We start from the raw sequence: 17,450 nt of genomic DNA, 5'->3' as shown, positions 1-17,450 counted from the left end.
TGCTCAGCCGGTGCCTGATGATGTGCCTCTGGAGTCGTCCACGATGCAGCAAACGCAGGAAATATGGCTGGGTGTGCAGGGGCATCTGGGTGTGATACATGAGGCTATGCTTCGCTTGGTGTCCGTAGGGAAGGAGTTCATACGGAGCATCACTGATGCAGTGAGCCTCATGGCTGAGCGTCATGCTTCCTCCATGGAGAGAGTGGCGACCCTCGTGGAGAGGCGCCTCCAGGAGAACAATCAGGTCCTCCTGGGGTTACGCTCGGACCCGCAAGCCCTCACAGCAGCATCGGCCACAGCTGGTCAGTGCCAATGTGGGAGATGGTGTGGGCTTCAAACTTCCCAGCCCGTTGCCCATCCACCCATGGTGAGCAGGGAGGTCCGAGGCGACCTCACATCGGTGCAGCAGCTGCCTGTCATCTCTGTAAGCTCCTCTCACGGCGCTCTGGATGAGGGCACCAGCTCCTCCGCCCCTCTCCCAGTGACCGTTTCATCGGGTGAAGCTGCGGCAGCTGGGGAGATGCCAGCTGTGCAACTGGCAGATCCCTCCCAGGCGGGGCCAGCACAGGCTCCACAGGCCAGAGGACGACCGCCAAGGTCATCGCGGCGAACAGGACAGCAGAGTCAGCAGGCTGTCTCAGATACCACTCCGAACGATGGGGCAGCACCAAGATGTAGCACCCACAAATGGAAATGTAAGGCACATTAGGCACACCATGGGTTTCTCACCGGTGCTTTTGTGTTGGCCCGAGATTAGGTCCTTAGAATTTATTTTTGCTTGCTTACAGTATTGTTTTGCTATTGGGAGAACATCTGATGTTAAAATTAAAATTCAGATGTGTGACCAGGGCTGAGGGTGGCTTGTTCTGCATCTGTATGTTTAAGAAAAATGGCATGATTGTTTGTTTGCACATTCAAATTTACGTACAAGGCCCTTAGTTCCTGCTGATGACCTGGCAGATTTTGCACTTGGCTGCTGAGTGTGGATGCGCCAGGCAGGGCTGGTCCTGCTGATCCATTTGTGTTGTGCTAGCTGAAGGTTCATTGGATTAAAGCCTCGCGGGTGTCCCTGCCTCCTTGGTGTAGTACCAGGTCAGCATCTACCTCCTCAGCATTCCCCTGTGCATGCTCATCCTCAGAATCAGTGCTGGACTCATCGACAAAGACAATGCGTCGACGTCTTCATCTTCCACTGCTTCCCCCCTTTCCAGCGCAAGATTGTGAAGAGTGCAGCATGCAACCACTATTACCGACACACGATCTAGGGGGTACTGGAGTGCACCCCCTGAGCGGTCCAGGCATCGGAAGCGCATCTTGAGAAGACCGATGGCTCTCTTCACCACAGCCCTTGTGGAGGCGTGGCTCCTATTGTACCGCTGCTCAGCTTCTGATATTGGATGGCGGAGAGGCGTCTTGAGCCACCTTCTGAGGGGATAGCCCTTGTCACTCAAGCCGGGCCGGAGCACTGAAGAGACCCGGCACCTGGGAGTGTCTGAGGATGTAGGCGTTATAGGAGCTGCCTGCCTTGCACTGACTTGTAGAATCTGCATCCTGTGATCACACACTATCTGCACGTTCATGGAGTGGAAGCCCTTCCTGTTGACTAAGGCACCGGACTCACCTGCTGGCGTCTTGATGGCCACATGTGTACAGTCTATTGCACCCTGGACGTGGGGGAAGTCAACAATGGCTGCGAAGCCTCTGGCTCGCTGTGCCTGGCTTTCCTGGTCCCAGTGGAAGTGGATGAAGGTCAATGATCGCCTGAACAGAGCGTCTGTGACCTGCTTGACACAAGTGTGGACAGCTGATTGGGAGACACCGCAAAGATCACCCACCAAGCCCTGGAAGGAGCCAGAGGCGTAGAAGCTGAGGGCAGCTGTGACCTTCAGAACCGCTGGCATGGGGTGCCCACCTACACAGTTAGGGGAGATCTCAGGGCCAATCATCTGACAGATATAGCTGACTGTCTCCCTTGACAGTCGGAGCCTCTTTTGGCACTGCACCTCAGACATATTGAGTAGCTGCTTCGCCACCTGTAAACCCTGGCAGCAGGATAGTGGCATCTTCTGCGACCCCTTCCACTTTGGACTACCACTTGACCCTGCGCCCCTTGTGCCTGCGCCTGGCCTCCCAAAGGCGGCTTCCCAGAGGCTGAATGTGCACTCCTGGCCTCCTCCTCCTCCTTCTAGCCCTCCCTTCCTTCTCAGAGGAGCTGCCTCCAGTGGACATGTCAGATCCCATACCCAGGCTTAAGGGCAGGCTTCCAGAAAGCTGCAGGCCTGCTAAAGATTCCTGACTGCAGAGTGCTGACCTGAAGGTTCAAAGTACACAGAAACTTGCTGGAATTCGTTCTGAACTACTGCAGATCACACAGGTTGAAAACACTTTCTCCAATAAATACTCCACAGAGCAGATTGATGACCCCACTGAGTCCTCTTATCCCGCCCGTGGATGAGGTTCATAGAAAAGTCTCTTACCCGCCTGCTCGTCGCGCCCATGCGCCGACCCGAAGATTGCACGGGCGCCTAAAAATCGCCGTCGATTGCTGATTTAAGGGCCTTAACTGGCCCCTTAATTAATGGTGGGCGCGCGTCGGACTTCATTGCACGCGCGCCCAGCGAGATATCGTGATGGCGCGCGGTGACACTGGGACGCTCGCCCAACGTCACGGCGCATCATCTTACGTGTGGGGCCTGCCCCCCGCACGTCAAACTGAAAATTCTGCCCCACCTTTAGGTTGAGCCCCAGGCTTAAAAATCCAGTAGCTGGCCCAAACAGCAGATTTCCTATGCAGCTAATAAGTTTTAAACGAGGAAGAGAAAAAAGGACCCGTTGGCATAGTGGGATCCCACTGAAACTGACAAAGTACGGGAAGAACAGGAGAGAGAAAAAAAGAACGGCAGCTGCGGAGCTATCTTGAAGAGAAAAAAAAACATTTAAAGAGGTACTCACCCTTTTTTAAAAAAAAAGGCCATCGATAGTAAATTAAAACTACCTGACCGGTTTAGGCACAGGAAAGGCAAGGGCTAAACCAAACCCAAGATCAGGAGTCTTGGAGAAGGGAATTTTTTAATTATTGGAGTATATCAGGGTTAAGTAAGAAATCAGAAGAAGTACAAGTTAATACATTTTTAAAGTTGTTTGGTGTATTTGTGGATGAAGTAATCCTAACACAAGGTATAGGTGAATCCTCAACCACATTTGGTGAGATGTTAAAATGTTTGACAAATATTTTAAACTCCAAGTTGTGGAGAGCACAGACCTTGAAAGAAAGTCCAGAACATGCCCAATAAAGGGCCAAAGGGGGGAGGAAACCCCAGGGCAAGGGAGACAGAAGACCCCAGAGCGAGGGAGACAAGAGACCCCAGAGCAAGGGAGACAGAAGGCCCAGGATGAGGGAGACAAGGACCCCAGAGTGAGGGAGACAGAAGACCCCAGAGCAAGGGAGACAAGAGACCCCAGAGCAAGGGAGACACGAGACCCCAGGCCAAGGGAGACATGAGACCCCAGAGCAAGGGAGACAGAAGACCCCCAGGATAAGGGAGACAGAAGACCCCAGGCTGAGGGAGGCAGAAGACCCCAGAGCAAGGGGGACAAAAGACCCTAGGCTGATGGAAACAGGAGATTCCAGGCCAAAGGAGACAATACTCAAGCAAATCACAAGATGGTTGCAGACCATGTCAATGCAATGAAGTGCACGAGTCAAAGAGTTTAGTGCAAAAGAAAGAAGAGGCTGAGAAACAGTCGAAAGGCTTAAAAATAGGCCTTTTTGAAAATGCTGACTCATTACCCAAACTGCAACGGGGGCAGCAGTGCAGAGTGGGCAACTGGCTGAGAGTAAAGGAAAGGTATCTGAGATAACCCAAAAGAAACAAAACCTGTAAAAAGAAAATGAAGCCATTCCACAGGAAAATGTTAGTTTCAGAGCTGAGCTGGAAAGAACTCAACCAAAGGTACAGCCAGGCACAACAGCAGGCAGAAAAGGTACTCAAAAAGTTGTGGCCCTGAAAGACTCTTTGAAGAATATAGCACTGGAAAAACATGAGGAGCTAAAATAAGTTGTTCAATACTAATTCAACAAAAGCAGTATTGGAACTACCAGTAGTGACAAAGCAATGTACTAAAGTGCAGTGTGAGTTGGCAACCGGTAAACAAGAAAATAAACAGTTGAAAGAATAGCTGATTGCTCTTCAAGATGAAATGCAAGAGGAATACATAACCCTTCAGCATCATGAAGAAATGAAGACTGCCTTGAACAGCAAAATGGAAGAACAGCAGAAGAAACTCGAGGCGACCCTGTTGAATTATGAGAAAAATCATAAAATGTAAGAAGAAATCGGAAAATGTAAATCTGATACTGAAGCTCAAGGAACTAGAAGAAAAAGCACTGGATGCCTCAAACATACTGAGAACCACTGAGTTGTTGAAAAATGAAATGGCTGAAATTGTGAAACAAGTGGAAATGAAGGTTCCATTTTTGAAACTTCAATATTCAGCAAGATCATGGCAGACCCCACGGAAAAAGAAAATCCCAGTCTGCTCTGGGAATGACCAGAGTGAACATTCCCTTTGGAAGGAACGGGACAAACCTACAATTTCCAAACAAAGCAAACGGATTTTTGATAAAGAGAAATGCAACTTGAAGGAGCACAAAAAGCAAATCAAATGGACATAACCAAGTGCTGGAATCACAGAGTACTACAATTTCAATGTCAAACTGACAAAGTCAACCCAAAGCAATTGATACTACCATTGCCCCACACATGATGGGATGAGATCTGGAAGAATTGTCAAGCCTTCAAACCATGTGAATTTATGAAGTCAGAGACTTGAGGGGAGAGAGAAGGGATAGCAAGTAAAGCTTATATTGTAAATATATATTTGGGTAAGGACGAGGGGGAGGTGTAATATAAGAGTGTTCGACAGAGCAAGGGTTAATGTGGGACTGAGGAACCACCCATGTAATGATGCAGTCACATGAGAATAGACTGTCTGTGGAGAAGAATCTGGAAGGAGCCTGCATAGAGACAGCATGGCAGTACCTTAGATATGTACTTAGTTATGGGTTTCCCATAAATGGTTTATGTTCAACCATACAAGCCTCATACCTTTCCGTGAAACACCAAACAACCTTTACAACATCCTTCATATTTCAAATCCATCCAGGATTATAGGTATTTCTGAGACTTGCAATGTTCCTCAGACTGCTGTTTCCGCTGCACCCTGAGATCCACACTCAGTGCGTGCCCTGCCACATCCACACACTCGACCTCTCTCCAGGAGCACTGATTCATCCTATCTCAAAGCTGTCATGGTACACGGTTTCATTTCATCCTTGGCCTCGTCTGACACTTTAACGGAAAAACTTTTTTATATTCCTTTCAGGTGTTAAGGAATGCAAGCTCCAACTTAATTAAAATCCCAATTCGGAAGAAGAATCATATTCGACTCACAACATTAACTCTATTTCTCTCTCCAAAGATGCTGCCAGACCTGCTCAGTATTTCCAGCATTTTCTGTTTTTAAGCCACTATTCCTCTCTGTCCTAGCCCTGAACCTGCATTCATGTTTTCTTTGTGCTCACTTTGTCCATGATACCCAGTTCCTGGTCCTTTGTCTTCATTCCCACTAAACTGCTGACCAGCTGTTCCCTAACTTCACTTCCTGTCCCCTATGCTAACTGACCTTAAAATTGATTCCCTTGATCCCTCTCAGATACTGGTTCCCACTCTATCAAAATCACCCCCATCACCCCTTTCCTCAATGAAAAGATTTTGATCTTGAAAACTGCCATGGCATCTCCAACAGCCTGCTTCCCTCTCCATTATTTTTCAACCTGTTGTCTCCCAAATCTGTGCCATCTTTCTCACAACTCCACAGTAGAATTTCTCCAGTGAAGTTTCCATCTCCAGCCAACATAAAAACAGCTCTAGTCAAAATCACAAATGATATCTTCTGAGACTGTGACTGGGATGCATTTTTCCTTCTCATCTGCAATGTCTCTGCATCCCCCTCTTCAATACCTTTCCTCTGTTGTCCAACTCTGCAGGATTGCCCTCACATTGTCCCACCCTTATCCAATCATAACTCAAGCATCTCCTACAATGATTTCTCTTCTTACCCTGCACTATTACATCTGGAGTTCCCCAACAAGCTGTCCTTGCTGCCCTTTGGTGACATCATCTGTAAACATGGGGGCAGCTTCTACATGTACACTGATGACACCCAGCTCCACCCCCTCACCACTTTTCTCCACCCCTCTATTGCCCTTCTGTTGTCAAGCTGCTTGTCTGATATCCAGTCTTGAATTAGCCACGTTTTTCTTTGGTTTGTCCTTGCTTCAAACTCCATGCCCTTACCACTGATTTCATCCCCTTCCTCAGCCATCATCTCAGGCTGAAACAGACTGCTTGAAGTCTTGGCATCCTATTCACCCTGGGGTGAGCTTTGCATTCCTACGTCCAATCCATTATAAAGACTACCTATGTCTGCCTCCATGACATCAACCCACCCTTTCAACCCCTGCCTCAGTTCATCTGCCACTGAAACCCTCATCTATGCCTTCATCAGCTCTAAGCTTGTTTCAGTTCCTGTCCTGACCAGCTCCTCAACCTTTATCCTCCATGAATTTCAGCTCATCCAAAATTCTGCTGTCCTGATCCTATCCTCCATGAGGCCCTGCTCACCCAATATCTCTGCCTTGACAACTTACACTGACTCCTGGTCCATCAAAGTCTGCCGTTTAAAAGTTTCAGTTGATACTTGGCATTTTTTTCCATATTTCAAAGCACACACTCAAGATTGTTTCTGAAATGTTATTTCCTCAGGAGGTAGTTATTGTAAGGTAAATTCCTAGGGGGCAATTCTTCACTCAGAGGGTGGCGAACCTGTGAAATTCTCTACAACAGAAAGCTGTGGAGGCCAAGTCACTGAAAATATTTAAGAAAGAAATAGATTTCTTGACTCTAAAGGCATCAAGGGGCATGGGGAGAGAGCAGGAGTGCGGTATTGAGATAGAGGATCAGCCATGATCATATTGAATGGCAGAGTAGGCTCGAAGGGCTGAATGACCTACTCCTGCTTCTATTTTTCTATGTTCTAAAACCTATTCACAGGCTTCAGTAATACCAATTGCTTAACTAACAAGAACAGCTGAGGATGGCTTGCCATTCCTCAGCTGCACAAAAAATTTCGTGAGAGACAACAGTGGCCAACTACTGATGCTGAAATTTTGGAACAAAATCTATGCAGACACAGCAGAAATAAAACCATGGTGATAAGAATTTGGAACTTGTAGGCGGATAGTATAGATGCATTTAAGGGAAAACTAGTTAAGCACATGAGGGAGAAAGGAGGATATGGAGATGGAGTGAGATGAAGTAAAAGTAGGGGGAGATTCATATGGAGCATAAACACTAATACAGACAGTGCGCCGAATGTCCTGTTTCTGCCTGCCAATTCTGTGTAATGTAAATGCATGTTATTTTGCTGTTTCGTTGATGAAAAACATCTCCACCGTTTTCACTGAAGGGTTTGTAAATCTCACAAACATTCAATACATTTTCCATCAACTCTTTCCAGGAGCTTGTGGTAATGAGCATTCAGATTTTTATGAAGCAGCACAATTTTGTTGAACTATTATTTTTTTCCCCTCCTTTCAGGTGCCCAGATTTAAATTGAAGAGAAAATTAAGGAAGAAGCCTGTGGTTGTCTGCTGTTTCTTCACTGCCCTATCCATGGTGGTGATAAACACTTATCCATCTCTCCATTTTGATGACAAAATGTCTGGCCTTGATTACCAAGCATCCAGCCAGCTACATGGAAAACTTACTCAGCAAAGAAGACTGTGGAGAAACACTGGCACCTTCCCCAAGCAAACAAATACCTTCCACAGAAATGACAAATTACTACCAATGGAGAACAGTTATCTAAAGAGATGGTATTTGAACGTTAAGCCACACAGTAACATAGAGCCTTTTCAAAAGCAGTACAGCTATGGTGAAATGCAAAAGGCTTTCAGCATATTGGAACATAAAAACAAATTGCTGCAGAAAAGACACACAAGTAGAAAGATTATACTGCCTGAAACTCTAAATAACCAGAGGCAGGAAGTCAACAGGGATGCTGAGCCACCTCTGATGCCAGGGCCTCCAAGGATTGGCCCAATATGTTATCACTCCTCAGTGGACAAGGCCTTTTCACAAGTTCTTAAGTCTAATGGGAACACAACAGCCATCCGAGATGTTGGGGAGATGCCTGAAATATCTTCTATTTTGAATTATACAGCAGATAAAAAGGACATGAGGTCTCTGCAGACTCATTGCAAACCTGACATTCAGGGTATTGCTGCTAAAAAACGAGTTCTCCCGCAATTTAAACTATTTGTTCAGAAAGCTAGGGGCAATGACTATAAGGGATTTGGGAAAGTACCATTCTTTAACACTGCAAGGAAGAAGCACCTGGATTTTTCATTGGTAAACAATGGGAAAAGTGAGCGACAGACTACTTCACAAGCGAGGAAAAGGATAACTGAGCATAAAATCTGTGACGGTGTTGAAACCAGTCATCCAGATTCAGAGATGGAAGATAACTTTAGACTCCCTGAGGATCCTCCACCCTGGTTTGACTCAAGTGACATTGAAAAGATGAAACTGTTGGCTAATGGCTCAGTAGTTGCAAAAGCACGGATACCAGCTCATGGGCAAGTCATCAAAGTAGGCCTAAGCTTTCATTCTTCCATTGTGATCCATGACCTAATGGGGCATTGTCAAAAGGGACTGTGCGGCCTAATAAAGCGGCCCAGTGACCTCGATGAAGTCTTAGCTTTCCATTTGGACAGGGTGCTGAGTCTAAACCGGAGTCTGCCTGTTGTAGCCCGAAGATTTAATGCTGCGCTGCTCCCGTACAAGTTCACAGACGGAGTGGCCAGGCCAGTTGTTTGGTGGGATTCAGACATTCAACATCTAAATGATCCCAACAATGACCAAAATTCATTCGACCTGAGCTGGTTTCAATACCAGGCGGTGCTTCGGCAACAGTGCGGCATCAACAAGTCTCCCGAGAATCACACCGTGTCCTGCCTCAGTGTGAAACACTCCGAGTGGGGCAAGTTAGCTCTTTTTGATTTCCTCTTACAGGTAAGCTTCTTTCAGAGTAGAGATAACTTTCCACAATCTTAAAGAAACTTATACTTAGACATATTAGACGCGATGACTGGAATTTTACAAGCCCCGCCACAGTAGCAGGCTGCCAGGTAGTGGGAGGCATAAAACTGAGTGAGGTAGCGGGGGGAGTATGTTGTGCCTATCACCTACCCACCTTCGTTGGTATTTTACCAGCAGCCAAGTAGGATGCAGATGGCCCACATGCCCTTGGGCCAATTAAGGCCCTTAGGTGTCCAATTAAGGGCCTCTTCCTGCCAGTGCTGGTATTTTACCAACAGGTGGGGTGGGGAGGTGGTGGTGGGGAATGAAGATCCACACCACATAGTGAAGTTGCCAGGTAGCTGGCGGCTTGACTGCAGCCTAGAAGTGGGGGAGGAGGTTCCCTCCTGTTCGGGAACCCTGTGCCTCACAGAGGGTCACTTCAGTGGCGAGAGCCACCCCTGCTTATAGAACCCCTCGGCCTATCACTCGCCTCACCTGTCGGTGGGTCAAAATCCTGGAACTCCCTCCCTAACAGCACTCCGGGTGTACCTACACCACATGGACTGCAGCGGATTAGGAAGGCGGCTCACCACCATCTTCTCAAGCGCAATTAAGAATGAGGATTAAGTGCTGGCCTAGCCAATGACACCCACATCCCGTGAACAAATGAAATAAAAGAAAACCTCTTTATGAGGGCCTCCAGCACTGGCCCCAGGAAGTTTGCTCCACTTACCTTAAGTCTGGGCCTCCAGCACTGCTCCTGGTCCTACTGCAATCCCAGCAGTTCTGAGTTGCACTGCCTCTGATTGGTTGACAGCTCTTGGAGACAGGACATCCTGCCTTGGGGCATGGATGCCACACCTCAGGCAACTTTTTTTTTATTCATTGGATGTGGGCATCACTGGCTAGGCCAGCATTAGTTCAGAGGACATTTAGGAATCAACCGCATTGTTGTGGGTCTGGAGTCACATGTAGGCCAGACCAGACCAGTTAAGTACAGCAGGTTACCTTCCCTAAAGGGCATTAGTGAACCAGATGGGTTTTTTGTAACAGTCGACAATGGTTTCAGGGTCATCATTAGACTTTTAATTCCTGATTTTTATTGAATTCAAATTCCATCTGCCATGGTGGGATTCGAACCCAGCTCCCCAAAGCATTACCCTAGGTCTGTGGATTACTAGTCCAGTGACATTACCACCATGCCATTGTCTCCCCACAAAACTAAATGCCGTGGTGGCTTCCAGGGCTGGCAGAGGCAGGATCGGCCTTGATTTCCAGCCGGTGAATAAGGTCACCATCTCCACATTAAATCCAAGTCAATGTTTACACATTTCTGCGGGTGGGTTTACAATACTAGCAGGGCATATTGGATATTGTACATGAGTCAGTTGATGATTCCCATGTAGAGGTATTTACAACAGCATCTTGCATTTATTTAGCACCTTTAACATATAAAGATGCCTCAAGGTGTTTCTCAGGAGCATTATCAAACAAAATTTGACACTGAAGAGTTAGAAGGGCGGTTGACCAAAAGCATGGGCAAAGAGGTAGGTTTTAAGAAGTGTCTTAAAGGGCGGGCTGAATTTTACCCAGTGGCAATCCTGAGCTGCTGACCCTCTGATTGGCTGGTAGCTCCAGATAAAATTGAATTCAATGGGAATCGGGTAAACTCTCCACAGGTTGGCGTCATACGTAGCACAAAGGAAGATTGTTGTAGTTGTCAGAGGCCAATCATTCTCAGCCCCAGGACATCACTGCAGGGCAGGAGTTCCTTAGGGTAGTGTCCTAGGCCCAACTATTCTTAGCTGCTTCATCAATGGCCTTCCCTCCATCATAAGGTCAGAAGTGGGGATGATCGCTGATGATTATACAGTTCTCAGTACAATTTACAACTCCTTAGTTATTAAAGCAGTCTTTGCCAATCTGCAGCAAGAATTGGACAACGGTCAGGTTTGCACTGATAAATGGCAAGTGACATTGGCACAACACACAAGTGTCAGGTAATGATCATCACCAACAAAGAAAATCTAACCATCTCCCCATGACATTCAATGGCATTACCATTGCTGAATCCCCCACCATCAACTTCCTGGGGATCACCATTGAGCAGAAACTGAACTGGACCAGCCATATAAATCCTGTAGCTACAAAAGCAGGTCAGAGGCTAGGAATTCTGCAGCGAGTAACTCACTTCCTGACTCCCCTGACTCAGAGCCTGTACACCATCTACAAGGCATAAGTCAGAAGTGTGATGGAATACTCTTCACTTGCCTGGATAAGTGCAGCTCCAACAGCACTCATGAGGCTTGACACCATCCAGGTAGACCACTTGATCGGCACCTTATCTACCTCCTTAAACATTCACCCACTGCATCACAGGCACACCATGGCTGCAGTGGTTGTCATCTACAAGACACATGATGGTAACGTTCTGAGACTTCATCGATAGCACCTTCCAAAATCAAAATCCCGGAACTCCTTCCCTAACGGCACTGTGGGAGAACAATGATGCAGCGGTCAAGAAGGCAGTTCAACACCATCTTCTTGAGGGCGATTAGGGATGAGCAATAAATGCTGGTCTTGCCAGTGATTCCTACATCCCATAAATTAATAAATGAATCGGACCTTGCTCCTTCGGTGTCATTTACTTGCAGTAGGCAGTGAAGATGTGGCTGCGCCAACAGTGACTGAGGGAAGAAACCATAGTCCTCATCTGATTGCAATTTAATCCTAACTCTAGCCCCTTTGTGGGGGAGGGGGTGGTATACAGGCACCAACATCATCCTGGACTCTCAGATGGGTTGCACTTCCTCTGGGATGTCAGATCAGAGCAAACAAAATTCTAGGCGTAGGGTTTGGAACTGTGCTATTGAGGGAGACAGAACTAAAAGATGGATAACCTTTGGAGGCTGGCAGAGCCATTGGCACTGCCCAGTTTCTCCTGGTTTACCACTACTCCCCCATTCAATCCCAAAATGGATAGCAGAGGAAAGTCAAGTCCAACATGCCAAGAAGACTAATAAAACTTTGAAAAACCCAAGCAGTTTGAGGTTTTATTTGTTGCAATTGCCAAATAGCAACATCAAGACATTGCTGAATGATATGGAGCTTATACAGAAATCAAAAGAGTTGCTGTATAAGACTATGAAAATGCAGCTGCTGTGTTAGTGCTGTGATTCATTAAGTATTTATAAATAAAGCCATAGGCTGGAAGTAATTCAGTGATTAGTCATGACTCTGAATTGCAGACATTAATTACCATGACCAAACTTTCCTGATAATCCAAATGAGAACCTGATGTCCAAACAACAGCTGATTAAAAAGCACATGCTTTCTGTCACAGAGAATTGAAACGTTTTTGCTTGCCATTCCAAGGTGCATCTTGTTCTCTTACCTCGTGTTAGCATAAATGTTTTCAGTTGTCAAATAGAACTGTTGCCAAATAACAGAGAAATGGAGATACTTCCTATCTCTTCACACAATTCAGTAAAGCTGCCCTTTCAACTGTGTATTCATTTTTAGAATGTTGTGTACCCACCTATTTCTAATCCTAAATACTCATGATTCTGGTCACCTACTTGTTTTGCAGACTGAACAGCCATGATCACTCCCCATGGCTGCTGAGGAGCCAGCTTCTTCTGAATCTACAATGGGAAATTAACCTGACTAATACTTAGATTAATTGATTCTCCTCAGAAGTTTCCATATCCTCCAGTGCCCCTTCCCTGTTACCTTAGATTCCAGAAAAACTGACTGGAGCTGGCTAGCCTGGGGTGATGGTGGGGTAATGGGGTTGCTGCTCTCCTTCCTCCAAAGAACAATCTTCTTGTGCCCAGGTGGTTTCTTTAGAAAGGAGATCGCTTCAGTCCCCCTACACCCCAAGACCTTTTGGCCTCTTCACAGGCGTGGGGTTGGGCCCAGGCCCCAACCTGAGCCTTGACCCAAAGATGAGTTCCACTTTCTCCAAGATCAATCTCACGAACAAATATCTTGGAACTATTCTATTGAGGATCACAGAATTAAAGATGGCTACACATTGGAGGATTTCAGTGAAAAGAAAGAACTTTCATTTGCATGGCTCATTTCACAACCTCAGGATGTCCCAATGCGCTTTACAGTCAATGAAGTAATGTTGAAGTGTAGTTACTGTTCTAATGTGGAAACCATGGCAGCCAATTTGCATACAGCATAGTTCCACAAACCTCAGTGTGATAATGACCAGATCATCTATTTTAGTGATTGATGTTGGTTGAGGGATGAATATTGGCCAGAACATCAGTAAGAACTTCCCCTGCTCTTCTTCAAAATAACGCTGTGGGATCTTTTATGTCCATCCAGGGGAACAGATGGGATCACGGGTTAGCACCTCATTCAAAAGATAGTGCTGCCAGTAGGGCAGCACTATCTCAGTACTGCACTGGGAGTGTTAACCTTGATTTTGTACTCTCCTATCCCTGGACTTGGGCATCTGATTCAGAAGTGACTACTACCAACTGAGCTGACAGCTGAGACCTATCATACACCACTCAGTACACAAGTCACATTCATAGCAACAGATTACCTACTTTTGAGAATGATTAGTATCATCTGATTTTTTTTTTGTCTTATCAGGGGCTTCATGTGTACAGATGGTCATTATCAAGATGGTCATTACCATTCCTTGTAGGGACCTTACTTATTGGTGCTGCAGGATGGCAGAGCCCCAGGTTTAAGGATCCCCAAGTGTGCACAGTGATAAGGCATTATTTCATTGGCTAAAATCCCACACATAGCACTCATAAGCTTCCCAAGTTTGTCCAATTCAGACCATCCTACAACAACAACAACTTGCATTTGCATAGCACGTCAAATATAGCAAAATATCTCAAGGAGCATTATCAAAGCAAGCCACATGGGATAGCAGGACAGGTGACCAAAAGCTTGATCAAAGGAGTAGGCTTTAAGGAGCATCTTAAATGAGAGGAAGGCAGAGTGGGTTAGGAAGGGAATTCCTGAGCCTAGGGCCCAGGCAGCTGAAGCAACGGCCACCAATGTTGGAGTGATGCTGGGGATGTGCAAGAAGCCAGAATTGGATGAGGGTTGTGAGAGGTTACAGATAAAGGGAGGGGTGAGACCATTGACGGATTTGAAAACAATCTTAAGAATTTTAAAATCAAGCACAGGGTGAACAGGACTTGGTGTGAGTTACGATATGGGTAGCCGAGTTTTGGATGAGCTCCACTTTATGGAGAGCGGATAGCCAGGAGAGTATTGTCAATATCTATTGAGAGAATAGTCAAGGGGTAACAAAAGCATGATTGAGGGTTTCAGCAGCAGATGAGCTAAGGCAGGGGCAGAGATACAGAGAGGTGCAATAATACAGCGTATTGTCTTAGGGTATTGCCTTTGAAGGTTATATAGTGCCTTTGTAGAGCTGGTTTGTTGGTCTTGAGGTATGGTTCTGGCTTTTGGACTTTCATTTGAATATGTGAGAGTTCCTGGGTTTAAATCCTTCTGTTTAGCAAGTTGTCAGCTTGGCCAAGTGGTCTAATTTATTGTACTCAAAGTGTAAGAATCAGTGCCTTGCTGAATTCTGGTCCCTTTTTCAGTGTGCAGGTTCAAATCCTGTGCCTGATATTTACTGCAGATAGGTTGATCAGGCTATCATAAACTCTACTTAAATTAAATTCTCATTGGTAATGACCATCTATGCACACCAAACATGTGATGAAAAAAATCAGATGATTCTAATCATTCTTCAAAAGTAGTAACCTGCTTCAATGAATGTGACTTATGTAATGAGTGTTATATGATAGCTGTCAGCTCAACTGGTAGCAAATGTCCAACAGGTTGATGTAATGTGTCCAGTGTGTGGGTGAAGAGTTAGCATGTTTTCTGCTTTTGGGTTTTTTTCTTTTTCATCGACTGCGATTTTCAAATGGGTTGCAAATAAAACTGCCAGTGCTGGAAATTGGAAACAAAAAGCAAAAATTTGGAGTACACGCAGGTCTACCAGTCTTCAGTGGAGAGAAACACAGCTTTTTGTGGAGTACTGTAACTGCCCAAACCGATGCTGCCCTTGCATGACTGGAACCTATCCAATTGAGTCCCATTCAAAAGCATTTTCCTCCTTCGCGATTTCGCCATTTGCGAGGTTTCACAGGAATGCAACCCCACTCAAATGACAGTACTTTACAGTACTTTGCTTCTCATTTTCAGCCTACCCTGCTGGCTAGCAGCAATGTGAAAAAGAAAGCCAGATGTATAAGTACACAGCCTGTCCATTGGCAAGTCTTCAGTTGTGCCTCCTTACGGCAACACAGAAACTGCGTCCTTCATGGCCCCAGGCTAAAACTTCAGAACTCTGTGGAGATTTGGCCCCTAGACATGCAGTGTGCAGGCCCACTGGCATGGGGACACTCATGAACCAAACTCCCAGCAGGAAGGCTTGTTTTTTTGCTGTAAATTCGATGTAATTCCACATAATTCCAATCTCCCATTTCATGGAGTAAACTGGATCCCAAGGAGACCATACAATCATCTTCCTCCTGGTCAATATTTCCCCCAAACATTGACAAAGAGAAAGAAAGTACCACTTTGTCACATCCTTGATTATTTTTCCAAGACTAATTTCATAGATGGAATCAAGAGAGGCACCCAGTTACAGATGCGAAAGTCTTTTTGGAAGCAAGTTGTCTAAGTAGTCCAAAAACTAAAGTTATAGAATCTGAGCTGATGTGATCTCCAGCGTAACTGTGGAATTTCAGCAAGTAGTGCTACATTCCTTGAGTGATAATCACAGCACTGTACCTGCCCAGAGCCCAGCCGACCACCTGCTAATGAATGGTGCCCCCGTTTGCCTGGGGTTAACTACCCTTCAACATTTGACATGGGTTAGAAATGCTGACACTGCCTTACACTACTACATGAAACTAAACCCAGCAAGAGTGCTTCAGTCTTCCAAAGTTAACTAAATAGAAACATGAGACCTCCTTTGCCACTGTCAGCCCATTTCACATTGTACACTGGCCAGGATGGTTTGGTCATTGCCATTCATTGTACTTACAGCCTTCCACAGACTTTTCGCAGGCTTTTGAGTGTCAACCTCCGGTATTTACAGATCCTCTACAGTGCGGCACCCTCTTCATGGGAACAATGGCATGTATGAGTGGGGCAATATTGTCTCCTTAACCGATCAGATTGAAGAATCCTCACAGAGACAGGCAGCGTTGGATTTTCCCTGTCCTGCGGAGGTAGGTTAGAAGGCAGGACTGGGAGCAATGTTGGAAAATAGCACATAGGATCTACTACCCAACTCATTTCTGCCTCAAGGTTATTTTGCCAAATACAGCAGAGGCCAATTAGGCCCATTAATGGGCCAATTGGGGGAGGGTTGATGGTGCCACCAGGACCTTCCTCCTTCCTGCATGATTTTTAATTTCCCTCAATGCTGCAGAGAGTGCATCCATGTTAAGGCACACACGTGGTCCCGTTTGCCATAGCAGTGCCCATCTCTGCTAGTGGGGCTACCAGCCAGACATCAGGGTGGGCCCTCCTATTGGGCTTCCCTGGTCCGCCCACAGTCCTTAATTGGGCAGGGCTCCCGGAGGTGGCTTCTTAATTGGCCGACTTTGGGAAGATTGCAATGTACGTCCCAAAATGATCACTTTCAGGTTCCCAAGCTGAAACTGAGGCCAGCACCAGAATCGCAATCCAACCTCAAAAATTCAGCCCGCAGCACCTGCATCAGGAAATAAATAATGTAAAATCATATACAGAAGTGAAAGAGAGGGAAACAAAACAGATGGAATTAAGAAAGAGATAAAAGAGACAGAAAGAAAAAGTAAAATAAAATTGACTTTATTTTTTAAAATTTCCAACATTAATTAAATTCCACAAATGTCTAGGCATTACACCTTTTTTGAATTAAACAAAAGCGTAGGGAATAATATTTCTCTGGTGCATCCTCCATGGCAACACTTTGACCAATCAGAGTTGACTTGCCAACCAATCAGCACCGTTTTCCCATGCAGTATAAATTGTTGCTCCCTTTAAAATTTGGCATGTTTGCATCTGTCCAGATGAGTGGAGGATGAAGAGCTTTGACAGCATGTCTCTTTTTTTAGAAATAGTCAAATAATTAAATTTTGTAGGAATGTGATTCAACACTTGTACAATCAAATTTTCAGGGCCAGAGAGATCGCTTGAAAGTACTTAAAACTTAACATGCTGTTAAAAATTCAATTCTGTCTAAATGCACCAGCCCTAATTTTTTCTGAAATCAACACATGCATTACAAAACCTGCAGCTGTTATGTCCAAGCTG

The 17,450-nt window shown here is 45.8% G+C and overlaps 1 protein-coding gene across 1 annotated transcript in view; it reads left to right on the top strand.

The window, feature by feature from the left end:
- gask1a (golgi associated kinase 1A) overlaps positions 1-17,450 on the top strand; it is a 63,405-nt gene that overhangs the window by 18,944 nt on the left and 27,011 nt on the right. The window contains exon 2 of the mRNA XM_078539853.1: positions 7,662-9,137. Coding sequence (XP_078395979.1) covers positions 7,737-9,137 — 1,401 coding nt within the window. The 5' untranslated portion in view covers positions 7,662-7,736. The remainder of the gene's footprint in view (positions 1-7,661; positions 9,138-17,450) is intronic.

The sequence above is a fragment of the Cetorhinus maximus genome, chromosome 4 (assembly GCF_964194155.1).
Source record: "Cetorhinus maximus chromosome 4, sCetMax3.hap1.1, whole genome shotgun sequence".
NCBI classification, from domain to species: domain Eukaryota; kingdom Metazoa; phylum Chordata; class Chondrichthyes; order Lamniformes; family Cetorhinidae; genus Cetorhinus; species Cetorhinus maximus.
This window is presented reverse-complemented; position numbering and strand designations above follow the sequence as displayed.